At 41.8% G+C, this 26833-nt stretch overlaps 1 protein-coding gene across 7 annotated transcripts in view; it reads left to right on the top strand.

Annotated features, from left to right (window-relative positions):
• LOC149206006 (uncharacterized) overlaps positions 1-26833 on the top strand; it is a 415715-nt gene that overhangs the window by 264226 nt on the left and 124656 nt on the right. For 6 of the 7 annotated variants that reach the window (XM_089395250.1, XM_089395253.1, XM_089395251.1 and 3 more), the window contains 7 exons: positions 11028-11111; positions 11242-11341; positions 11427-11561; positions 11645-11721; positions 11824-12000; positions 12149-12223; positions 12540-12596. In XM_089395250.1, the coding sequence (XP_089251376.1) occupies positions 11028-11111; positions 11242-11341; positions 11427-11561; positions 11645-11721; positions 11824-12000; positions 12149-12223; positions 12540-12596 (705 nt within the window). The remainder of the gene's footprint in view (positions 1-11027; positions 11112-11241; positions 11342-11426; positions 11562-11644; positions 11722-11823; positions 12001-12148; positions 12224-12539; positions 12597-26833) is intronic. The other variant, XM_089395252.1, reaches the window with a different exon arrangement.

The following is a 26833-nucleotide window of genomic DNA, read 5'->3' as shown; positions in this document are numbered from 1 at the left end:
GTGCTACTGTTAACTACTACTTCACTGTAAGTTACTAAGAAGTAAGTAACTGATCCACCCAACTACTGACATCCTTGTTAGGCTAGAAACGCTCCTGATGCTGAAGCTCTCTCTATCGCTATCAAGTGCTCCCTCTACGGCCTCTGCGCTGCTGCAATAACTCCCTGCCTCTCGCATTGCTGCAAACCTCTCAGTGCCATCCTGCACTGTTGCAACCCTCTCTGTGCCTCTCGCACCGCTGTAGCCTGCTAGCTCTGCGTTGCCCGAGACTCCTGCACTGTAGCACTCTCCGTCGCTTCATTTGCATCTGTTTCTATTGACATCCGCCAGTCCTGCTACTCTCTCTTCGGGGCTCCTGTAGCAAGGTATAATCCAAGAGTTTGGGTCCCTCAATGATCTTACCCCTCATCGCCTGTAGTCTTCTTGACTACTACTCGATGTCTCCCAAACTCTTCTCTAGAGTTACATGAGCACTCATGGCACAATCGTCATCCTCCTCTACTTCCTTTTCCGCCTTCGTTGGGCGCTGCCTTGGAGTTAGACGCCTCTCCCTTGTTCTTCTTCCTTGGACATTGGTTCGCATAATGACCCAGTTCCCCACAGTTGAAGCACTTAATCTTGGAGAGGTCCTTTTTCTTTCTCTTCTCCTGCTTCCCCGTAGATGCCAGAGCTGCATCCTCTTCCTCTTCCTTATTGATCTAGACTCCTTTGATGCTACTATTCATCTTGCTCAGCCGTCTGGTCTCTTCTTGGCGAAGAGCCGCTCGCAATTCTTCCCAATCTGGAAGATTCGCCCTGCCCAGAATGCTCTAGACGAATGTATCCCAATCCTTAGAGACTGCGTTTAGAGCAGTCCTCGCCATCAGCTCCTGATCCGGCATGGCCCCTATAGAAGTCAATTGGTCCCAGATCTCCTTCAATCTACCGAGGAAGTGATCTATTTGCTCCCCCTTCTGCATCTGGTATGGCCGCAGTTGATTCTCAAGTAACATCTTCCTCTACACGGAAGTATGCTGGTACCAATGTTGCACACATCGCGATCGGGATTTAATCGGCGCCGGGAAAAAAGCGGAAAAAATCGTTAAAATCGGGAAAAAATCGGAAAAAAGCGGGAAAAAATCGTTTGGCACAAAAATATTCATTTTTTTTCAATTTTTTTAATATCTAAACCATCTACAACATAAAATAAATACATTGACACATAAATATGATAAAAAAACTAATATATAAGATGTTCAATATCATTTCTAGCGCTAAAATCACACATAACATTGAATCATGTCCTGAATAGTAAGTCCTGAGTCCCAAGTCCAACTCAGCCTCAAAATATCAACAAAAAATATGATAATGTATCTCATCATGTCATAATGTCATATACAATAAAATGAAAGTCTAATCCTATTGATTTCCTCTGCCCCTCTTGCGAGAAAATGGCACAACTTTCTCTTTCCCTCTAGATGTAGAAGCTGGTGCCTGTGCTGGTGGAAATGGCAGTGGAGTCTGACGTGCTCTAGAAGCTGAAGAACTAGTAGTAGCAGCTACAGGAGGCTGAGGTGGACGGAGACCACGTCCTCTACTGGTGGTAGTGGTAGCCCGGGTAGCCCGGGTAGGCGGTGTCACCTCCTCCTCCTGCTCCTCCAACTCCTCCTCCTCCTGCTCCTGCTCCTGCTCCTCCTCCTCCTCCTCCTCCCCCTCCTCCTCCCCCTCATCCTGCACTAACCAATCCTCAGTGGGATCCATGAGAGGCCTCTCGGTCTCAACCCTCCATTCAGCAGTGGTGTCAATCCCATCCAATGAGATGGCTTCCGTATCAGGTGTCTTCTCTAGTTGTTTCACCCACAATCGAAGATTGTAGTAGACATAGACCATGTCATTAAGTCTATGGGACTCCAACCTGTACAAAGTTCATGAAATAATAAATTAATAATTAATATTATAAAAAAAATATTGTTTAAAACTTTAATGAATTCAAAAATTTATTTGGAAATTTGCAATATTTTAAATGTTTAAGTGTTAACCTATTGCGCTTCTTGTTGTGTATTTTTTCAAATACACTCCAATTGCGCTCACATCCCGAGGAGTTGCATGTTTGGCTGAGGATCCGCACGGCAAGATTTTGCAAAAGGGGGACTCTGCCACCATACATCTTCCACCATGCGTCTACAACAAAATTACAAAGAAAATTTTAAATAAACATAAGAAAAAAATGGAATTTGAAGAAACAATGAAATTTGAAACAAAGTTACAAAGTACATACTACATAGTACAAACTAAAAAATACCTGGCATTTTAACCGTCCTATCAATGACAGCCATCTCAAAGCCAAATGTGCCAGCTGACAACTTATATTGCTCAATTTGTCTAGAGACCTCCATACGTTCTTCTGAAGTTCTCACCATCTTCTGGACACAGGTTAATAATCCTTCCACGACCTCAACATCAAAATTAAACCCACATGCATAAGAAAATGCAGGGTTCAGGAAAAGGCCAGCAGCGTGAATGGGACGATGGAGTGTGTTGTTCCATCGCTCATCAATGACCTTCCATAGAAGGAGTTGTCTCTGGAACCCATCATCTCCCTTGTCATCATAGTAGGACCGAATGGCTTCTTTGGCCCTATCCATGGCTTCATACAAATAGCCCATTGCGGGCTTCTCACCATCAACCAACCGAAGAACCTTTACCAAAGGTTCTGTAACAGCGCACACCTCCTACGCTCCCGCCCAGAAGTCCTCCTGGTATGAAACTAGTCTGCAGACGGCCTCTCCTTCTGGTTTGTGGCTCATTGACGAAGCACGCCACTCCTCTGAAAGAAACATTCTCTTCAAATCCCACATAGAATTCAAGAGGGATTGAAGAGATATGAAACTCGTCGCAAACCGTGTAATGGCGGGGCGCACCAACTCTTTGTTGTTGGTGCATTTTCTCATCAAGCTAAGCACAGATGTGTGATTGTAAATAAATTTTGTGATGCTTTTTGATGAGTCAACAACCTCTTTGACAAAGGGAATTTTCCCAATGTCCTCTAACATCAAATCAATACAATGGGCAGCACAAGGTGTCCAAAATAAAGTAGGATGCCTGTCCATAAGCATTCTACCAGCAGCAACATAATTTGCAGCATTGTCCGTTATGACTTGGACAACATTTTCTGCACCCACCTCCAAAATAAACACATCCAGCAAATCACATAAAGTTTTTGCATCTTTCATTTGATGAGTTGCATCAACAGATTTGATAAACATAGTCCCCAAGGGACAACTAACCAAGAAGTTTATAAGGGTTCTCCCCTTTTGGTCAGTCCAACCATCTGACATAACAGTGCATCCTGTTTGTGCCCATGATGCCCTAAAATCCTCCAATCTTTGGGTGCAGTCACGCTTTTCATCTTGAAGAAGCCGGCCTCTGAAATCATGAAGAGAAGGGAGTTTGTACCCCGGGCCAACACTGGCAACAGCATCAAGAGTAGGTTGGAAAAATGGATTATTCCTTATAATGCTGAAAGGAATATCACTCCAGAGGAGAAATTTTGTCATCAACTTGTCAGCTTTTTCTTTTTCAGTTCTTTTTAGCATTGAACCAATAGTTGGTTGTGAACCAGGTGTGGTTCGAGGAACAAAATATGATGATGCAGCTACCGGATTGACTGACGCTGCAGTAGAACCTGTGCCACTTGGCCCACTTCCTTCAACTGACCTTTTTAGTTGCCTTTTGAGTTCTTCTTTGGCGTCTCTAGTGTGCTCTAATTCTCCCAATGCTCTCATGGCTTTTTGGATAATTTCAGCATTTGTCTTTAGACAGGGCCCCACATCACGTCCAGGGATTTGTGCAAGGTGGAACTTCAACCTGTACACCCCCCCGAATATTTCCTTTCCACACAACTTGCAATACAAGTTTTGTCTATCATTCGGAGTTTTAGGGTCACCATATTCCCAGAAAGGATCCAATTTCCTTGGCATGTTTGTTTTTGAATTTTGAATTTGCAAACCTATGGAAAAATAAGGATTAGGAAATAGGAATTTAGGATTACATAAATGATAATAGTAAATACAAATTACAATTTAGCATTTGCAAAATTACAAGCTAATTATTTCCAAAATCCCAATTTCTAAACCCAAGTTACCCAACCAAATGCCAAAAAACAATGAAAAATAAAAAAAAATAAACAATGTTTAAAGAAAATGAGAAAATAAAAATAAAAAATTGGTTCTCATAGTCATAACAAATAACCCATCCCAAATCAATGAAAAATTTCCAAAAATTCTTTAAAAACAATGAAAAACAAAGTTTTTATAGAACCAAAACAAAAAAAAATTAATCTACATACCTGGTTTATGGACAAATTGGCGATCTTGGCTTGGATTCCTCCTAAAATCGCTTCGATTCGCTCCCACAACCGACGGCAACCCTCTCCCTCACTTCTTCTCCTTCTCCTCCGCGGCGGACTGCTGAATGAATAAAAAAAAATTCGTTTTTTCCATATAAAACCCCGCTGCCGCGCGCCCTCGCGATTTTAAGCGAAAAAATCGCGATTTTTTCGATAAAAATCGCTATAAAAAAAAGAGGCGATTTTTTGGATAAAAATCGCGCTTTGAATCGGCGATTTTAAAAAATCGCGATTTTACGATTTAATCGCGATTTTATCGCGATGTGTGCAACACTGGCTGGTACAAGGTCTTCAAGGTGTCCCACATTTCCTTTGCCGTCTCCTTCTCGGCAATATGTTGGACCACATGATCCTTGACCCCATCAAGGACGATGCATTTCGCCTCGGCCATTGCCTCCTCGTATTTCTCATTATCAACCGGGTCAACTAGGATAGCCACTGTTCTCAAGGCGAAGACCTTGATGCGTTGTCTGTCTAGAATGGACAGGATCTTGGCCTTCCAGACCACAAAGTTGGACGCCGCGTCCAACCTGTCCTAATCCCTTAGTCCATTCATGGCCATGTCTCTGCTCTTCCTTTTGACTCCTTTGAGTCTGTACTTCCCTCTGGAAATTCTCTCTTCGACTCCCTCTGAGTTGCTACTTCCCGTCTGGAAGTCCTCTGTTAGACTCCCTCTGAGTCTCTATTTCCCTCCTAGAAATCCACCTGCCAATTGTCGAGTCGCACCTCTCCGATCTCTTGTGCACTTGCAACACTGATCCAGATTACTTGGCTAGAAATCTGCCTCGGTAGCGACTCCCTCTACATTGGTTTTGCCCGTTAGGTACTGTTCTGACTCGGCAACAACAACACCCCACCAACTTCACTCCTCACAATCTGCCCAGAGCTTCCTCAGCCCCAACAATCGAAGGACTGAGCTTCTAGGCTCCGCACAATCCCGACACTGGCTGAAATGCTCCCTTAGTCAACTGCGTCAACCCTCCTCGTCTTTGCGTAGCTCTGCGTGAGCCTTTTCTGACCTCCTCAGCCTCTACGCTGGCCTCTCTCTGGCCCAGACTAATGATGCAATCACTCTGCATCAACCCTTCTTCTGTCGCTTTCTGCAATGAACAAGTTTTGTCACTCGAGACAGTTTTCTCTGCTGCAAATGCTTTGCTTCAGCTGGTGCCTTTAGCTCTCCTGTGATCTACAACCACCCTCTGATACCATGTTGAAATTTCTAAGTCTAACCGTTAGAAAATTTATCTATATTCTTCTGGTTTATTTCTTCTACTTGTTAATTACAAACAAGTTATTTAAACATATAAACATCGAAATAAACACAATACAGTCTCAACCATCTACAGATCAACAACTGAAAGAAATAGCAAACACACAAGTGACACCGTTATTTTTGGACAACTCGTCCCCGAGAAAACCCTACTTGGGAAAACTGGTGCAATGATTTTGAGGGTTATTTATTATGCAGTATAACCTTGAGTACAACTGGGTGCGAAACTGGCTCACCCGATAGAGAAAAATAACCGACACTAATACGTCTCTATTCAGAAGCAGATATTCAAAAAATCTGCCCCACGAAAGCCTCTCCAACACAACTGAAGCATTGCGTCAGCCCTCTTGGCCTCTGCGTCAGCCTCAAAACCCTCTGCGTCAACCCTCTGAGGCACTGCGCAGCCTCTACGGCCTTTTGCGTCACTCTTGCTGCCCTCTGCGTGGATGACGCAGACCCTCTGGCCTTTGCGCTGCCTCAGCTAGCCTCTGTGTGGCCTGCTCTGGCTTTTGCGTTTGGCTCTCTTCCTCTGCATTGGTCTGTCGGCACTATCTCTGTCTCTTTCGCCAGTACTGACTGCCCCTCATTGCAAACTGATCACTGATTCGACTTTTCTTAGCAAACCCCGCTCTAGAAAATTGAATGACTGATCACTCTAGTGTGTTCTCCAACTGACCCTCAAGCCTCCTCTTATACTTTTCCTGTTGGTCCTTCAACGGTCGAGATTACATCTCTAATCTACAAGACTACAACTAAGGTTAGACTTGGCTTGAACCATGTCATTTGGAACCTTCTAACATAGTTTTATATTAATACCCATTAATATTTTATTTTTCCTAAGTTTAGACTTAGGAACTCCATTAAAAATATTAATTATTTTAATATCTCCTAAATCGGGTAGAATCTACCCAAACCATTTCTAGGTCTTGGAGATCTCATGTGTTTTAGCCATTGTTTTACAAAATGGCCGAATCGACTCCGACTCGGCCGAGTCGAACCGAGTCAAAGTCCTGTGGAGTGACTCGGCCAGCTACCCGGTTCGGTTGACCGAGTCACATATGACTCGGCCGAGTCATATGTGACTCGGTCAACTCGGCCGGGTAGCTGGCCGAGTCACTGTTGGGACTGATGGGCAACGTAAATGATAAAAAAATTCATAACAGAGACTTATATATTGCAAATTAGAGGTATTGGAGAATGCTCTCACCACTGTTAGCTTCAGAATGCTGAGATATTGTAACAGCCTTTTGTATTGATCATGATGTTAGAACAGACCAGAGAAAATGTTCAAACAATGATCATGAACGAATGTCCTTAAGTTAATTAATTGACAACCGCCTGATGTATATAGGAATTGGATGCCTCTTAATGTGTACTGTGTGTAGAAATTTCACTTAGACGTTTTATGACAGCAAGAAGGACAAGTGAAATCACAATATAATGAGATAGATAATTGCTATTGTTAACAGTGATTTTTCAATTTGACAAATTAATGCATCTGAAAGATAACTCACAAAGAGAGAAATAATGCTATCTACTATCGCATAAGTCAACTAACAATGAGCTTCAGAGACAAAAGGAAAACACCAGGCCTAAGATATGGTACAGTGAACATTGAATCAGCCTGGATATGAATGTTGGACTCCAATTTGGCAATGTGACCCCTTCAGAATGCAACGCTGAGCCTGCAATTACAAATTTATTGGCCCTGTACTGTATACATTAAGGAAGAGACCCTGTAGATGCTGGTGGCTGAGGGAGACAAGGCTGAACAAGGCTGCAGAAAAGAGAAATAAGCCTTTTAGACCTGTGATAATGCCCAATAAGCCAGTGGCCAAGGTAAGGAAAGATAATCAGGCCTGTAAATCAACAGGGATAGTCACAAATGACAAATTCTCAATGTAAACTCACACCAATCCCTCAAAAATTCATCTCTAGGCCTGTAAATAAAATATCAGTATATATGATTAACAATAATAAATCTATTAAACCCCCAGCGTCAAGGGTAAATGTCCCCTTTAAAGCTTGTAATAGGGTTTGATACCCTCGGTGCCTGGAGCTAGGTTTCTTTTGGCAAATGTGGGCCAGATGGATACAAAGTTGTCTTCCATCTATATTATAATGCTGTGTGTTTGGAAACATGAATGAAAATCTTTAAAATTATGTTTAAAATATTTAAAATTATGTTTTTAATAAAAAATAAATATTTAATGTATTTTTTACAACGACCGAGTCATTGAAATCGAGCCGGCCGAGTCATTACCGTTTCGGAGTCGGAGTCGGAGTCAATCCTCGGCCGAGTCGGAGTCATAAAACATTGGTTTTAGCCTCTCCACCAATTTTCATGGCTAGAGCACATTCGATGCTACCCTAAATCAACACTTGTGAACCTATTCAGAAGAAGGATGGAAGCGACCAGGATCATGTGTGATAATCATAGTTGTATCAAGCTCCCTGAGAATCCAATATTTCATGATCGGTCAAAGCACATTGATATTCGGTGTCACTTTGATATAGATTGTGTCCAACGAGGAGTTGTACAGTTGAGCTACAGTGCTACAGGAGAACATGTGGCAAACATCCTTACCAAGGCCCTTGGAAGAACGAAGTTTGCTTATTTCAGGGAGAAGATGGAGATGATAAAGAATCCATTTCAGTAGCAGAAATGGGTATGATGTTGCAGTGCATATGCAGTGTTGGGAGGAAAGACCAGCATCAACATGGATGCAGAGGGAGTTGTAGTGCAGATGTAGTATTGGGAGGAAGGACCAACAACAGCATGGATGCAGAGGGAGTTGCATTACAGATGTAGCAGTGGCAGTGGTAGAGCCATGGGTAGCAGTGTAGAGGATGTTGAGCAGGAAGGCCAAACATCAGCAAAGGTACCGGTGCCGAATGATCAAGGTGATGCTGAGTTGTGGAGTATTACTAGAGCGCATTCCTCGCTAAGAGGGAGTGTTGATTTGGGGTAGCATTGGATATAGCCATGAAAATTGACGGAGAGGCTAAAGCACATGAGATCTCCAAGACCCAGAAATCATTTTGGAAAATTCCATTCGGATGAAGAGTTATTAAAATATTTAATATTTTTAATGAGTTCCTAAGTTTAAACTTAGGAAAATAAAAATATTAATGGGTATTAATAAAGATAAGGATGAGAAGCTTCTAAGAGACGAAGATCAAGTCTATTTTAATCTTAGCTGTTGATTAGGGTGGGTAACATGGCCCACAAAAGAAGGAAACACACACTAAGAGGGTGATTAGGCTGACCTAGTCAATGATATAAAAAACACGAGAGAGGGCACTTAGCCATAAATAACCATATGTGAAGATTACCATCATTCCAGGTTTTTTTTTGCCCGCCTGTGATCAAACCAACCTTCTTTTCTAGATGAGTGCTTGTTCTTCCCGTTGTCTTACACAAGATATATCTCTACTCCATTGTCTATGTTTGTTTTATTTGTGTTGACCCCTCTGTCATGTTATCTTGTTATTTGTCCTTTTAGTAGTCTAGTTTCCTGCTTTATGTCTTTCTTCTTCCTATATGCCCCAGGCACTCCCACATTACCATTGTTGTTCGATCTACTTTTGAGTCAGTCTGATGTAATTTGGTCTTTTGTGGACATTAATATAATTTCTTTCTTTATTTGTTTATGTTATTTTATAATCTTTTGTTTGTAAATTTAGCGATGCATTGGTGAGGGTAATCATCACACCTGCTCCTAATTTTAGTGTGTCAAAGGTAGTGTCATATAGTTTGATTATTGCTTTTATATGTTAATTGGTACCTTAAATATATGAATTGGTCTTAGTATATCTTAACAAATTTTCGTTCCATCGTGCTGAAAGGAATGTGTAACTGGGGTATAATTGTAATGGATGTGGTTTTACCATTTTTAGGTGCTCAATGTTGGGCAGTCTGATTGCCCTCTACTGATGTGCCTTCTTTGCCTTTTTCCACTCTGCTTTCTTTTTGGTTCTAAAAATTCTTATTTGTATATTTTGTTGAATTTTCTAAGTTTATTCATTAGAAAATTAGTCTGTATTCTGCTGTTTATTTCTTCTACTTGTATATTCTGAACAAGTTATTTAAAACATTTAAACACCAAAATAAACACAATACAGTCACGACATGTATAGATCATCAGCTAAAAGAAAACAAACACACAAGTGACACCGTTATTTTTGGACAAATGTCCCTGGAAAAACCCAATGTGGGAAAATCGGTGCAACTATTCTGAGGGTATATTATTATGCAGTATTTCCTTCAGTACAACTGGGTGCCTAACCGGCTCACCTGACAGAGAAAAATACATGGAAACAATACCTCTATATTCGGAAACAGGTATTCAGAAAACCTGTCCCATGAAACCCTCTCCGGCGACTCTGAAGCTCAACGCTAGCCCTTGTGGCCTCTGCGTCAGCCCCAGGACCCTTTGCGTTGGCCCTCTAAGGCACTGCGCAGCCTTTGGGAGCCTCTGCGTCACTCCCTCTGCCTTCTGCGTGGGATGACGCAGTCCCTCTGGGCTCTGCGCTGTCTCTGCTGGGCTCTGCGTGGCTTGCTCTGGCTACTGTTCTTGCTCTCTGCTTGTGTGCTGGTCTCTCGACACTCTCTCTGCCTCTTTGTCCACTACTCATTGCCCCTCGCTGCTGATCACTGATTCAACTTTGCTTAGCAACCCCACTCTAGCAAAATGAATGACTAATCACTCTGGTGTGTCTTCCAACTGACCCTCAAGCCTCTTCTTATACTTTTCACGTTGGTCCTTCAACAGCCAAGATTAAATCTCTAATCAATGACTAAGATTAGATTTGGCTTGATCCATGACTTTTGGCACCTTCTAACCCAATTTTATATTAATACTCATTAATATTTTAATTTTCCTAAGTTTAGACTTAGGAAATCCATTAAAAATATTAATTATTTTAATATCTCCCAAACTGAATACAATCTGTCACCGTTTATGGGTCTTGGAGATCTCATGTGCTTTAGCCTCTCCACCAATTTTTATGGCTAGAGCGCATCCGATGTTACCCCAAATCAACACATTCCTTAAGGAAGCACTGGAATGACAGTCTGTGGATTTCAAAATTCACTAAGGGGGTCAGCTAGGCATTATTATTCACTTTCATAATCTATCCATGACAAGTACTTCCTATAATTATATGATTTTAAAGTATTATATATGGGATTATGCGCTTAAAGTATCGCTGCACAACATTGTACCACACAACTGAAATGGCTCTAATTATTAATATCTATTCAATTAAAAATGAGCATTTAGTAACTTGGTTCACTGTTCTGGACTGGCTGCTTTAACTCTTTTGATTGAGACTTGTACAGGCAAGGTGATTTTGTGTATTATGCAGGGTTCTGTCAGGTTTGTTGGATCTTGGTTTTAACGACTTTATCAGAGTGGGCAGCATCAAGAGAATTGCAAGAAATATTTTGCCGTAAGATAATTATGCTAAGACAGTTTTAGTGAACAATGGTTGAGTTGATTGGTTTATTTAAAAGATTTGCTTGTGGATCTACTAATGATCGATTTCATTATTTATCCTTGGTTGTCTTTCTTGTTTGTAGTTACTCTCTCTGCACTGCTTCAGATGTAAATGGTGTTGAAGATGCAACCCTGAAAGAAATGCAGGAGCGAATGAAGGAAGCATCTGTCCGCGAGAGATTGGTAATATTCGGTAGTAAACTGCTTTTCTCCAGGTCAAGGCAGCAAATTGTAGCACAATTAGTTATCTCACTCATTTATTGTTTAGGAAATTGAAGAGGAGCTAAAATCTTTGAAGGAAGGGAAGATTGCCAAACTGAAGGAGAAACTAAAAGATATACAAGTGGTTGGTGTCACCTGTTATTCGGCAATCAATCCAATCTTGAAGGGAAACAAGTTCCAGGTTCATATCAGTAAACCTTGAGATGACCAAATCTCATTTTCCATGGAGTGGGTCTACTAAGTATAATCTTTGTTCTATTGTAGATATGCATTCTTGATGAGTGCTCACAAATACCAGAACCGCTAAGCTTGCTTCCTCTTTCTCAGTTTGGCTGTACGAAGTAAGTTATCATGAGTGTTATGTATGTGAGTCTTAATCCTAGAAGGTAAGAGATTTCTCTCCTCAAAAGAAATTCCTAAATTTATGGCATTTTCTGCTTTAGGCTTATTGCTGTTGGAGATCCTTCGCAGTTACCACCAGCTTTACTTGGGGGATCAGATCTCTGTGAAGGTATAGATGCTGAAACTGCAGGTGATCACAGCAAATACAAGAAGAAATTTTCATTTGAAGAAGGTGAAAATGAAACTAATGTATCTTCTTCCTTCCATGATCTGAGAAGGTGGGATATCAGTCCAATTTGTCAGCTTTGGAGATGAGAAAAATTTTCTTGTTTATTTACTGTTTTATGGTACATATTTGAATTGGTGTTTCTCATATTGATAGATATCTATAACTGATCTATACATTCATGTCTTTTTATTAATCAGGGCACTATTTGTTCGATTGGTGGAGGTGGGATATCAGCAAATAATGCTACGAACACAATATAGATGCCATCCGAGGTACGCAAATTAGCAGTCACTTGAACTTTACAAACTGAATTGAGATTAAACTGAATATGGTTTCTGGTGTTTCTATGAATATTTGAGGTTGCAGTGAAGTATGATGGAAGAAAGTTGATATCATTCATCTACAGAACTAGTTGGGTAGTTAATTTGGTTACAAAACTATTGTATATGTAGTTATTTGCTCTCATGCTGTTTATTAGGTGCTGTAGTAATCTTGTAGCTTGTGAAGGTTTCATTTTAATTAGTCAAACAACGTTTATATCGTACTGTTAAATCTGCACTATCAGATTGATACTTTCATCCTGTGCAGGTTAATAACTGTACCAAATGAGTTATTTTATGGAGGAAGGATTATCAGTGGCTGCAGGTTTTGCTCAACCCTGTTTAAATTTTTCCTGTTTCCTATGTTAAATGATAGCATATTTTTCATCAAGAGCTATTAGTGGAAAAGGCACAATCATATATTACCCTAATTCTTTATGTTTTTGAAAAGTGCATCGTATATTACTAGTGACATGAACATGGTGATAAAATCACGAAAAAATTGTGCAGTTGTGTTTTTTTACTATTCGCCGCTTTTATCGCCAGTAAAAATCAGCGACTTTTTACCTTCTGAAAAACTGTGATAATATTATAGAAATCACAATAATATTGTGAAACGATCAAAAAAATTCCAAGCTGTGGATAGGTGTGCTTTAAGTGGTCTTTTTTGGGATTTTTTTTTGTTCGCATCTTGTAAACAAAAAGAAGGGTTTGGAGAGCCAATGAGGAGGAGACTGGTCTTGCTTGAGCCAGGGGGGAGTAGGACACCATTTTCCTTTGCAATCGCCATGTTTTTTGGAGTGGAAATTGATTTTCCTCAACTGTGGATGTGTTTCTAGGCATTGGCATCAGTTTCCACTTTTTTCTTTTAAGATTTTCCATGGGGATTCATTTACCCATTGGTTTTATATCATCTTGGTAGGGAGAGAGAGTGTTTTATTTTCCATCATAAGTTTATTATGGAGTGGGGGAGGGTTTCCCAAATTCTCACAGCTAGTGGTGTATTTGTAGGTATGTCCACTTCTTTTTCCCTTTCTTTTATACGATTTTTTAATAGGTTTTGCATGCCTATCAATTTTTGCCCTAAATTTTTTATTGGACTATTGGAGATCTACCTATTGGAAGTATTGTTGACATTGATGCCAAAGATAGTGGGAGGCTACATATGTCCATGATAAACATTGGAAGATGAATATTGTTGGAAATATTGTTTGGATACCCTATCTTTGAAGGCCTTTTAAAGGCCTAGCTCAAATTAGAGCATATGCCAAATGGTTGAAAAGTGAAGCAAACAAAATTCCTTCTACAGATGAATTACTCTAGAAGACTTGGAATATAAAGGTATCCATGAGGATACGAATATTATATATTAAATGTATGAATAAGAATGATTGATACAATGAGAATGAGAGGCTTGTTTGTATACCAAGCAGGGGTTGAAGTTTCTAAGTTTACATAGTTAGAAACCCTTCATGCACTTTATCTGATTTATTACTACTTGTTATTTTTCCTTAACAAGTTATTTACAATGTAAATACTGAAAATAAACACTAGTGCATGCTCAACATATTATAGATCAGCAACTAAAAGAAACAAGAACAAACACACCATATGACACCATTATTTTTGGATTAATGTCCCCGGAAAAACCCAATGTGGGAAAACCGGTGCAGCTCTCTGAGGGTTTTCTTATCAAGCAATATCAGAATACAATCTGGGTGCCGAAACTAGCCTACCCGACAGAGAATTTTCTTATCAGTAATACCTCCTAGTTTCTGACAAATCTACTGGCTGAAACCCTGGATAATCCTTTCGGCAGCTACTCAACACCAATCTCCCCCAGAAACCCCAGCGTCTACCCAATCTTGACTGTGTTAGCGTCTCCTAGCCCAGCACTGGCCATGCGTCAGCCCCAGGAGGCCTTGCGTCAGCTCTCTGAGCCTCTATGTCAGCTACGCTGGCCTCTCTCGTGCTCTGCGCAACACTTAGCTGCCTCTGCGTGGCCTTGCATGAGCACTGGTTGCTTCTACGTCTCTCTCTCTGGCTGCTCTGCTGCTCTCCCGACACTATCTCTGCCTCTCTGTCTCTCTGTATTCAATGCCCCTCAGCTACTCTTCGATTACTGATTCCATCTCTCTTAGCAAACCCCGCTCTAGAGAATAGAATGACTAATCACTCTGGTGTGTCTTCCAAGTGACCCTCAAGCCTCCTCTTATACTTTTCCTGTTGACATGTCAACGACTGAGATTAAGTCGCTAATCAATGACTAAGATTAGATATGGCTTGATCCATGTCTTTTGGACCACTCTAACACAGATTCATATTAATACACATTAATATTTTATTTTCCCTAAGTTTAGACTTAGGGACTCCATTAAAAATATTAATTATTTTAATATCTCCTGATCTGTTTAGAATCTACCCAAACCCTTTCTGGGTATTGGAGATCTCATGTGCCCCAACTTCTCCACTAAATTTCATGGTTAGAGCACACCCGATGCTACCCCAAATCAACACTCCCTCTTAGCGAGGACTGTGCTCTAGCAATACTCCTCTCTGAGTATTACTCTGATCATATGACATCAGTACTTGTGCTGATGCTAGGCCTTCCTGCCCAACATCCTCTGCACTGCGGTATGCTGTACTGCTACCCATGGTTCTGCCACTGCCACTGCTGCATCTGTACGACAACTCCCTCTGCATCCGTGCTGTTGTTGGTCCTTTCTCCTAGCACTCCATCCACACTGCACCTCCTCTCATCATGCTGCCCACTGCTGCATTGTAACTCAGTTACTGAGAAGTAAGTAACTGATCTCCCAACTGACCTCCCTATTGGGCTAGAGACACCCACTGATTTTGAAGCTCCCTCTGCCGCTAACAAGTGCTCCCTCTCTGACCTCTGCGCTGCTGCAACAACTCCCTGCATCTCGCATTGTTGCACACCTCTCCGTGCCATCCTGCACTGGTGAAGCACTCCTGTGCCTCTCGCACTGCTGCAACCTGCTAGCCCTGCGCTCTCATGATTCCTGCACTGTAGCTCTCTCTGCCGCTCCATCTGCATTTGTCTCTACCCACTCAGCAGGTCCTGCTATTCATCGATGGGGCTCCCGTAGCAAGGTCTAATCCAAGAGGTTGGGTACGTCGGGGATCCTGTCCCTCATCGCCTATAGTCTATCTGACTACAGCTCGATGTCTCCCCACTTCCGCTCAAGTGGCGTGTGTGCACTCATGGCACAGTCATCGTCTGTCAAAACTTCCTTTTTTGCTCGTGCTGGCATTGCCTTAGTCTTGGAAGACTCTCCCTTACTCTTCTTCCTTGGACACTGGCTCGCATAATGACCCAACACCCCACAGTGGAAGCACTTGATCTTGGAGAGATCCTTCTTCCGGTTTTCTTGCTTTCCCTCAGATGCTAAGGTCACGTCTTCCTCCTGCTGCTTGACTTTGATCCCCTTGCTATTGCTACCTGTCTTTGACTGCTGTCTGATCTCTTCCTGGCGAAGAGCTGTCGACATCTCGTCCCAAGGTGGAAGTGTCCCTCTGCCCAGTATACTCTAGACAAATACCTCCCAGTCTTCTGAGACATCATTCAGGGTTGTCCTCACCATTAGCTCCTGATCCGGTGTCGCCCCTATAGTAGTCAACTGATCTCGGATCTCATTCAGTCCTCTGAGGAAGGTGTCAATCGATTGTCCGTTCTTCATCTGATACGACCTCATCTGATTCTCGAGCAACATTCTTCTTTGCACAGAAGTACGTTGGTACAACTTCTTGAGAGCCTCCCACATCTCGAATGCCATTTCCTTAAAGGCTATGTGTGGTACTATATGATCCTTGACCCTGTTAAGGATAATGCTCTTGGCCCTTGTCGTCGCCTCCTCGTACCTATCATTATCACTTGGGTCGACTGGGACAACGATTACCTTCAAGGCGAAGTTCTTGACACGATTCCTGTCAAGTACAGATAAGATTTTGGCCTTCCAGACAGCAAAGTTCAATGCTTCGTCCAATCTATTTTGGTCTCTTACCCCGTGTAGTGCCATCATGCTCCTCTACTTCCCTCCTGGAAGTTCTTTGTTCAACTCCTTTGAGTCTTTACTTCCTGTCTGGAAGTTCTCTTCTGGACTCCCTCTGAGTCCTGATTTCCCTCCTGGAAATCCTTTTGCCACTTGTCGAGATGTCCCCTACTCTTATCAACTTGTGTAGCTGCATTGGTGATCTGGGTTCCTCGGCTAGAAACCCTTGGTAACAACTCCTTTGGCCCTGCTCTGTTAGGTACTGTTCTAACTACGGTACCTCACTTGCTCCACTCTGCAATATTCCTGCAACCTTCTAGACCCCAGCAACTACCTCTCTCTGAACTGCGTCAGCCCCTCTTTGCCTCACGCTGGCCTTGTGTCACCCCAGATGGGTCTGCGTCAGCCCTCTAACCCTCTGTGTCAGCGACGCTAGCCTCCTTGAGGCTGTGTGCAGTGCCTGACTTCCTCTGCGTGGCCCTGGCGGGCTCTGTGTCACACTCCTTGGCTTTTGCTTTGCTAGAAACAACTTTTGTCACCTCGGGACAACTGTTTTCTGCTGCTATTGGTCCACTCGGCTGATGTCTTTTAGTCCTCATGTGATCTGCAATCACGCTCCGATACCATGTTGAAGTTTCTAAGCTTATTTAGTTAGAAACCTTTCATTTGCTTTATCTGATTTATTCCTACTTGTTATTTTCCTTAACAAGTTTTTTACAATGTAAGTACTGAAAATAAACACTAGTGCACGCTCAACATATTACAGATCAACAACTAAAAGAAACAAGAACAAACACACCATATGACACCATTATTTTTGGACTAATGTCCCCAGAAAAACCCAATGTGGGAAAACCGGTGCAACTATCTGAGGGTTTTCTTATTAAGTAATATCAGAGTACAATTTGGGTGCCGAACCTAGCCTAGCCAAGAAAGAATTTCCTTGGCAGTAATAACTCTCAATTTCTAACAAATCTACTTGCTGAAAACTCGGATGATCCTTCTAGCAACTACTCAACACCAATCTGCCCGATAAACCCCATCGTCTGCCCAATTTGGACTGCGTCAGCCTCTCCTAGCCTAGCGCGGGCCCTGTGTCATCCTCTCCTAGCCCAGCGTTGGCCCTGCGTCAGCCTATCTTGGCCTGTGTCAGCCCTAGCAGGCCCTGCGTCAGCTCTCTGAGCCTCTGCGTCAGCTACGCTGGCCTCTGTTGAAGTTTCTAAGTTTACTTTATTTAGAAACCCTTCATGCACTTTTTCTGATTTATTCCTACCTACTTGTTATTTTTCTTTAACAAGTTATTTACAAAGTAAATACTGAAAATAAACACCAGTGCATGCTCAACAGATTACAGATCAACAACTAAAAGAAACAAGAACAAACACACCACATGACACCATTATTTTTGGACCAATGTCCCTGGAAAAACCCAATGCGGGAAAACCGGTGCAGCTATCTGAGGGTTTTCTTATTAAGTAATATGAGAGTACAATATGGGTTCCGTAACTAGCCTACCCAACAGAGAATTTCCTTAGTAGCTATACCTCATAGTTTGAGAGAAATCTCTTGGCTGAAACCCCAGAAAATCCTTTCGGCAGCTCCTCAGCACAAAACTGCTCTTGCAATCCCAGCGTCTGCCCAATCTGGACTGCGTCAGCCCCTCTCTGTCTCACGCTAGCCCTGCGTCAGCCCTAGGAGGCCCTGTGTCAGCTCTGGGAGCCTCTGCGTCAGCTACGCTGGCCCCTCTGGTGCTCTACGTAGCACTTGGCTGCCTCTGCGTGGCCCTGTGTGAGCTCTTGTTTTCTCTGCATCACCCTCCTTGGCTACTGCGTTACTCTCCTAGCACAATCTCTGCCTTCTCTGTATTCTGTACTCAATGCCCCTTAGCTACTGTCCTGATCACTGATTCTATCTCTCTTAGCAAACCCCGCTCTAGAGAATAGAATTACTGATCATCTGGTGTAGTGTCCAAGTGACCCTCAAGCCTCCGCTTATACTTTTCCTGTTGACATTTCAACGGCCAAGATTAAGTCCCTAATCAATGGCTAAGATTAGATTTGGCTTGATCCATGTTTTCTGGACCACTCTAACACAGATTCATATAAATGCACATTAATATTTTATTTTCCCTAAGTTTAGACTTAGGGATTCCATTAAAAATATTAATTATTTTAATATGTCCTGATCTGTTTAGAATCTGCCCAAACCTTTTTTGGGTATTGGAGATCTCATGTGCCCCAACCTTTCCACTAAATTTCGTGGCTAGAGCACATCCTATGCTATCCAAAATCAACACTCCCTCTGAGTGAGGACTGTGCTCTAGCAATACTCCTCACTGAGTATTACTCTAATCATCCGGCATCAGTACCTGTGTTGATGCTAGGCCTTCCTACCCAACATCCTCTGCACTGCTATATCCTATACTGCTGCCCATGGTTCTGCGACTGCCACTACTACATTTGTACGACAACTCCCTCTGCATTCATGCTGCTACTGGTCCTTTCTCCCTGTAGTGCATCTGCACTGCACCTCCTCTCATCATGTTGCATCGTACTGCCCACTGTTGCCTTGCAACTTAGTTATTGAGAAGTAAGTAACTGATCTCCTAATTGACCTACCTGTTGGGCTAGAAACACCCATTGATATTGAAGCTCCCTCTGCCGCTGACAAGTGCTCCCTCTCTCTAACCTCTGCGCTGCTGCAACAACTCCTTGCGTCTCGCACCATTGCACACCTCGCTGTGCCTTCTTGCATGGGTGCAACACTCCTGTGCCTCTCGCACTGCTGCAGCCTGCTAGCTCTGCGCTGTCTTGGGACTCCTGCGCTGTAGCTCTCTCTGCCGCTCCATTTGCATCTGTCTTTACCCACTCAGCCAGTCCTGCTACTCCTCGTCGGGGCTCCCGTAGCAAGGTCTAATTCAAGAGGTTGGGTACCTCAAGGATCTTGACCCTCATCGCCTGTAGTGCATCTGACTACAGTTCGATGTCTCCCCACATTCGCTCAAGTGGTGCGTGTGCACTCATGGCACAGTCATCGTCTGTCAAAACTTCCTTCTTTGCCCGTGCTGGCACTGCCTTAGTCTCCAAAGGCTCTCCCTTACTCTTCTTCCTTGGGCACTGGGTCGCATAATGACCCATCTCCCCACAGTGGAAGCACTTTATCTTGGAGAGATCTTTGTTCTTCCGCTTCTCCTGCTTTCCCTTAGATGCTAGGGCCGCATCTTCCTCCTTTTGCTTGGCCTTGATCCCTTTACTACTGCTACCTGTCTTCGACTGCCGTTTGATCTCTTCCTGGCAAAGAGCTGCCCACATCTCGTCCCAAGGTAGGAGAGTCCCTCTGCCCAGGATGCTTTGGACAAACACTTATCACTCTTCTGAGACAACATTCAGGGCTGTCCTCACCATAAGCTCCTGATCCGGTGTTGCTCCTATAGCAGTCAACTGGTCTCGGATATCATTCAGTCCTTCAAGGAAGGCGTCAATCGTTTGACCCTTCTTCATCTGATACGACCTCATCTGTTTCTCGAGCAACATTCTTCTCTACACAGAAGTATGCTGGTACAGGTTCTTAAGAGCCTCCCACATCTCAACTGTTGTTTCCTTCTTGGCTATATGTGGTACCACATGATCCTTGACCCCGTCAAGGATAATGCACTTGGCCTTCGCCATTGCCTCCTCGTACTTGTCGTTATCATTGGGGTCGACTGGGATAGCTATAACCTTCAAGGCAAAGTTCTTGACACGATTCCTGTCAAGCACTGATAAGATTCTGGCCTTCTAGATTGCGAAGTTCGATGCTCCGTCCAGTCTATCCTGGTCTCTTACCCCATGTAGTGCCATGATGCTCCTCTACTTCCCTCCTGGAAGTTCTTTGTTCGACTCCTCTGAGTCTCTACTTCCCGTCTAGAAGTTCTCTTCTCGACTCCCTCTGAGTCTTGATTTCCCTCCTGGAAATCCTTTTGCCGCTTGTCGAGATGCCCCCTACTCTGATCGTCTTGTGCAACTGCACTGCTGATCCGGGTTCCTCGGCTAGAAACCCTTGGTAACAACTCCTCTGGCCTTGCTCTGTCAGGTACTGTTCTAACTGCAATACCTCACCAGCTCTACTCTGCAATATTCCTGCAGCCTTTTAGACCCCAACAACTGCCTCTCTGTGAACTGCGTCAGCCCCTCTCTGCCTCACGCTGGATCTGCTTAAGCCCTGGGATGTCTTGCTTCAGCCCTCTGGCCCTCTGCGTCAGCGACGCTAGCTTCTCTGAGGCTCTCCACAGTTCCCAACTTCTTCTGCGTGGCTCTAGCTGGTTCTGCATCACACTTCCTTGGCTTCTGCGCTGCTAAAAACAGCTTCTGTCACCTCGGGATAGCTATTTTCTGTTGCTATTGCTTCGATCGGTTGATGTCTTCTAGTCCTCTTGTGATTTGCAATCTCGCTCTGATACGATGTTGAAGTTTCTAAATTTACTTAATTTAGAAACCCTTCATGCACTTTTTTTGATTTATTCCTACCTAGTTATTTTTCTTTAACAAGTTATTTACAAAGTAAATACTGAAAATAAACACCAGTGCATGCTCAACATATTACAAAACAACGATTAAAAGAAACAAGAACAAACACACCACATGACACCATTATTTTTGGACCAATGTCCCCGGAAAAACCCAATGCAGGAAAACCGGTGCAACTATCTGAGGGTTTTCTTATTAAGCAATATTAGAGTACAATCTGGGTGTCGTAACTGGCCTACCCAACAGAGAATTTCCTTAGCAGCTATACCTCACAGTTTGAGAGAAATCTCCTGGTTGAAACCCTGGAAAATCCTTTCGGCAACTCCTCAGCACATTACTGCTCCTGCAATCCCAGTGTCTGCCCAATCTGGACTACGTCAACCCCTCTCTGTCTCACGCCGACCCTTCATTAGCCCCAGAAGGCCCTATGTCAGCTCTGGGAGCCTCTACGTCAGCTACACTGGCCCCTCTGGTGCTCTACGCAACACTTGGCTGCCTCTGTGTAGCCCTACGTGAGCCCTTGCTGGCTCTGCGTTACCATCCTTGGCTGCTGTGCTGCTCTCCCGACACAATCTCTGCCTTCTCTGTTCTTCTGTACTCAATGCCCCTCAGCTGCTCTCCCGATCACTGATTCTATCTCTCTTAGCATACCCCGCTCTAGAGAATAGAATGACTGATCATCTGGTGTAGTCTCCAAGTGACTCTTAAGCCTCCTCTTATACTTTTCCTATTGACATTTCAATGGCCGAGATTAAGTCCCTATTCAACAGCTAAGATTAGATCTGGCTTGATCCATGTGTTTTGGACCACTCTAACATAGATTCATATTAATACACATTAATATTTTATTTTCCCTAAGTTTACACTTAGGGACTCCATTAAAAATATTAATTATTTTAATATCTCCTGATCTATTTAGAATCCGTCCAAACCCTTTTTGGGTATTGGAGATCTCATGTGCCCCAACCTCTCCACCAAATTTCGGGGCTAGAGCACATGCGATGCTACCTGAAATCAACAGCCTCTCTGGTGCTCTGCGCAGCACTTAGTTGCCTCTGCGTGGCCCTGCATGAGCACTGGCTGCTCCTGAGTCACTTTCTCTGGCTGCTCGGTTGCTCTCCCGACACTATCTCTGCCTCTCTGTCTCTCTGTACTCAATGCCCTCAGCTGCTCTCCGATCACTGATTCTATCTCTCTTAGCAAACCCCGCTCTAGAGAATAGAATGATTGATCACTTTGGTGTGTCTTCCAAGTGACTTTCAAGCCTCCTCTTATACTTTTCCTGTTGACATCTCAACGGCCGAGACTAAGTCCCTAATCAACGGATAAGATTAGATCTGGCTTGATCCATGTCGTTTGGATCACTCTAACACAAAGTCATATTAATACACATTAATATTTTATTTTCCCTAAGTTTAGACTTATGGATTCCATTAAAAATATTAATTATTTTAAATCTCCTGATTTGTTTAGAATCTACCCAAACCCTTTCTGGGTATTGGAGATTTCATGTGCCCCAACTTCTCCACCAAATTTCTTGGCTAGAGAACATCTGATGCTACCCCAAATCAACAACAGGTGTCTCTTGGGGTGTCATGTCTCATTTAGACATGCCTCTTCAACCTAATTACTAGTTTAACTGATCATTATTTATGATTATTATCATTTACATTATTTTACATTATTTCCTATATATTTATTCATAACATTGCCTTCCTCCACAATAAGATTTGTCTTCAAAGCTTGTTAATGAAAAATGCTTGATCTCTTTTTCGGCTTCGAATGTCTTTTTGTTTTGGAACAATCATCTTCGTCGATACAAGCTGATATGATCTTCTAAGTGACAAGCAAAACTATCGCACTGAGAAGGGATCAGACCATCCTAGATTAATCTTCTATGGAATATTCTGATCATTGGAATTTTGTAACGACTTGTCATCATAGGACTGGATTGAGGTTACATCACTATTCTCTGGAACATCAGTTTGTTGTTTCTGTTCTAAATGGTCCCGATACGTAGCTTGGTTGAGTTGTCTACTCTCATGATTCAGATGTCGATAGGGAACCTTTTTGGTTTGACTTCCCCTTATTAGGTGTGTGGAAATTTTTTGATTTCCTTTTCGTACTACGGTTTTGAGTTAGGTACATAATCTTTGTTTGGAAGTTTGGATTGTAACATGTGAATGTGTTTTTCCTTCCACTGATTGATCTTCTTCTTGAGTTTTGCTATTGACTGGTTCGGTATTAATTCCTTTATCTTCAACCTAGACTATTATGTCTGGAGGCTGCGATACTTCTTGATTAAGTTGCTCTAACTTGTGTGTTATTGATTTTTTGTCCTTTTTAAGCTTCTTAATTTGTGTTAGTAATTTTTCACTATGATCCCTAAGTCGCAAGACTTCTTCATTTCTATCAACAGTGATTTTGTCAATTTCATTTTGCATATTTTGTAATACTTTTATACCTTCTTGAGAAATTACTTTTGAAATATCTGATATATCTTCTGGCATTATTGAATTTGGTTTTAGTGTAACATTTTGGAGTGTTATTTTCTGCTTGTAAGAAAATGTTAGAAACTTTTTATTCGTATTTAAGATGACAGATCCTACCGTTTCCATCCAGGGTGATCCCAAAATAATGTCACCTTAATTGTTCTATAGGGTGTGAACTGAGAATTGCGATACAAATGTATAATCTTCAATGTTTAACTGTAAATTGGCTTAATCATATTTTTTATTGCCAAAGAAGTCTAATTTTTCAGTTATATTTGACTTCGGGATCACTATTTGGTTTGCGATTTTAGGTGTTATATAATTTGTATCTTCTGCCGGAGAAATAGAAATAATAACATCTTTTCCTGCGAGAGTTCCTTTAATGTTAAATAGCACTTTACCGTCTCTGGGTAAGGTTTCTGGGAATCTTTTGGCCTTCGTTTTTGTATTAGGCTCCATTTTGCTTCTTGAATATTAAATACTTTTTCCCTTTTATAGTTTGTTGCTTTCTTATAATCTTTTTATAACTTCAATAATCGTTTTTTTCTTTTTAACATACAGGTCAGCCTTTTCTTTTTCTTAGATGACTTAAATTATAAATTATAGTTTTTAATTTTCTTTTAATACCCTTGTAATCTCCCTTATATTCAACTTCTTCCTTTATATGGATTATTATGTCTCCTCCTAGAGATATGTATATATAAAACTTGTAATCTTATAACCTAGAAGTAATAATATTGTATTACTTTTATTTCATTTATAAACCCACCTTTTTACTTAAATGATATGCCTTTCCTTTTTAATTATCACCCACGTTTTTATTTATTTATTTTTTTGAATGGGCTGTGATGGTTTATAAAATTAATTTCGATGCTCTTTCTAGCTAGGACATGACCTTTTGGGATAGTCGTGTCCCTGTTCATCGTCTATTCCACAAGTCTTCAGCTAGGATAAGTAAACACAATACCGGAAGCACAATGTAACAAATGGGCATTGAATGGTACAGGTCATGTATTTAATCCGCTCTAGTCTTTAATTAATCGTTGTTCTGATTGTTTTGGTTTTTGATTGCAGCGGATGGATTATGGTTGAGGACACAAGAAGTCAACAACACTGTGTCTACAAATAGCACAATAGTGAGGGCACTGCGTTTGTCGGGTGGAGAAGTGCGGTGGTAGGAACGAACAAGTACAAATTGCAGTGGTAGCAGGGCATACGAGGGATTTCAGTGGTTCTATCTGCATCTGTGAGCAAGAGACACGAAGAGGAGAATTGGGCAGGAAAGGCGATTGCTTGCTCTTGGACAGTAGAGAAAAATTGCGGACGTTCTGTGTGGCAGCGAATGATTTGTCAAGGTGTTGCCAGTGGTGGTGGTGGTGGCTACTGTTTTCGTGGGTTGGTTGCGGTGTTGTACATTACAAAATCTGTCGGGCACTTGCAAATTTGGCTACGCTATGTTCGTGTTCGACCAACATAGGCAGGTAAATTTCCTCCCCTTTTTTCTATTTTATTTTTTTGTTTGTTTTATTTTATATAATCCCTTCCTTATATATATATATATATAACCTTTTTTTTTCCGTATTTTTAAAAACTTTTTATTATTATTATTATTTTTTAATTGATCTTTGATATTTTATTTTATTTTTATATTTTTTTTAACTCTTTTTTTTAAATATCTTTTGGTTTTTTTTAATATTTTTTTTGGACTCTTTTCCTTTTCTTTTTATTTATTTATTTTCTTGAAAATTGTTTTTTTTTATGGCCACAGGCCAATTGGTGAATTGGAGACCCTCCAAAAGTTTGTAGCGAAACGCTTCAACGACAACAAAGTTGACGAATTTCAATGGCCAAGAACCTGGATCAACGAGATTGGCTCTATGTAGCGGTGGAGCGGCTAGAGGATCCAACTGCTCCGATACCAAATGAAGCAAACAACATTCCTTGTATAGATTAATTACTCCAGAAGACTTGGAATATAAAGATATCCATGAGGATACACATATTATATATTAAATGTATGAGTAAGAATGATTGATACAATGAGAATGAGAGGCTTGTTTATATACCAAGCAGGTGTCTCTTCATGGGGAGTCATGTCTCATTTAGACATGCTTCGTCAACCTAATTACTAGTTTAACTAATCATTATTTATGATTATTATGATTTACATTATTTTACATTATTTTATATATATTTATTCATAACAAAAAGCTTACTTTGAAACCTTTCCAATGATAGATGATAGTCACCCTAACTCCATAGGAATGAGGGGTAATGTACAGTTCGACCCACCTAATTTTACAAGTTGGTCCTATTGTTGCGAAATCTAGTAGGCCTTGGAGTAGGAAAGCCTTCAAGGTATAAACTAGACCAAGAAGCAATAATGGAGTAGTGGCCCACTGTCACATAGCCAATACCCCTACTTTTTATGGATTTTCACCGATGGGAGGAGTCCCGGTATGGTCGCTCATCGCTTCACGCATATGGCTCTTGCATATGGCATGTGGCTCTCGCATATGTCTTGCTAGAATTGATACATAGTTTGGGCATTGGTTGGTACACAACACTTCCATGCACAACACCGCATCATTGACATTGTTTGGATCTCGTTCTTGCTATACTATGTGTATGATTGCATTTTTCCTAAGAGGTCCACATTATCTCTGTGTTATCCTATGGGCATTGTTACCCACCATTTTGTGGGTGATATCGCTAGGAGAATTTTTTTCTCGAAGATGGTCCTCAGCGGGCAACCGACAACCCCTTGTAGTCACCATCTAGATTATTGTGCCATTTCTCTGCCACTTGAGCCAACTATGTGGTCCCTCGCCCATTTGGCACGATCATATGTTTGAAGGTGGGCCTCTCGAATGTAAACGTATGCCTTGTCATTTGGTAATTGAGTATTGTAGTTTTCTTATCATGGACACTTCTGGGCATGGATTAATGGGGGGGGGGATTCGACAAAAAGAATGGGTTAGGTCTGTTGATCCAGATCTTGGGGGGAGGCCCTCAAGATCTAAAAGATTGAAATGGATCTTGGGGGCGAGGCCCCCAAGATTTGAAAATTTGAAATTGCCAGAAGAAAAAGAGTAGAACGCCCAATAAACAAAACCACAAAGATTTTTTTATTGAAACAAATAATTACTGTAAAGACTACATTGTGGTGGACAATCTATCCTTTTACAAAATGCGACTTGTTACTTATAGTCTTTTTCAGTTACAATACCACGAGTCAATTCCATGGGTGAATGAACACCATGGGTTGATGTCACATTACCACGGGTCAATTCCATGGGTGAATGAATACCATGGGTGGATGTCACAATACCATGGGTGGATGTCACTTACAATACCATGGGTACATTCCATGGGTGGATGAATAACATGGATGGATGAATACCATGGGTTGATGCCATTTTCTATTCGGATCATTTGTGCTCCTATCCCTTAGACCCCTTGGGAATATTAACCTTGGATTCTAGTCTCGTGGGATCTCTTTTACTGACCATTTGGTTTTAGGGATGGTATTTCATGGGAATCTTCAAT

This window comes from Pinus tabuliformis, chromosome 1_2, assembly GCF_031772625.1.
Source record: "Pinus tabuliformis cultivar Carrire ecotype Pingquan chromosome 1_2, CPIR1, whole genome shotgun sequence".
Classification (NCBI taxonomy): domain Eukaryota; kingdom Viridiplantae; phylum Streptophyta; class Pinopsida; order Pinales; family Pinaceae; genus Pinus; species Pinus tabuliformis.
The sequence above is the reverse complement of the archived record's forward strand: the minus strand, read 5'-3'. Positions and strand labels throughout refer to the sequence as shown.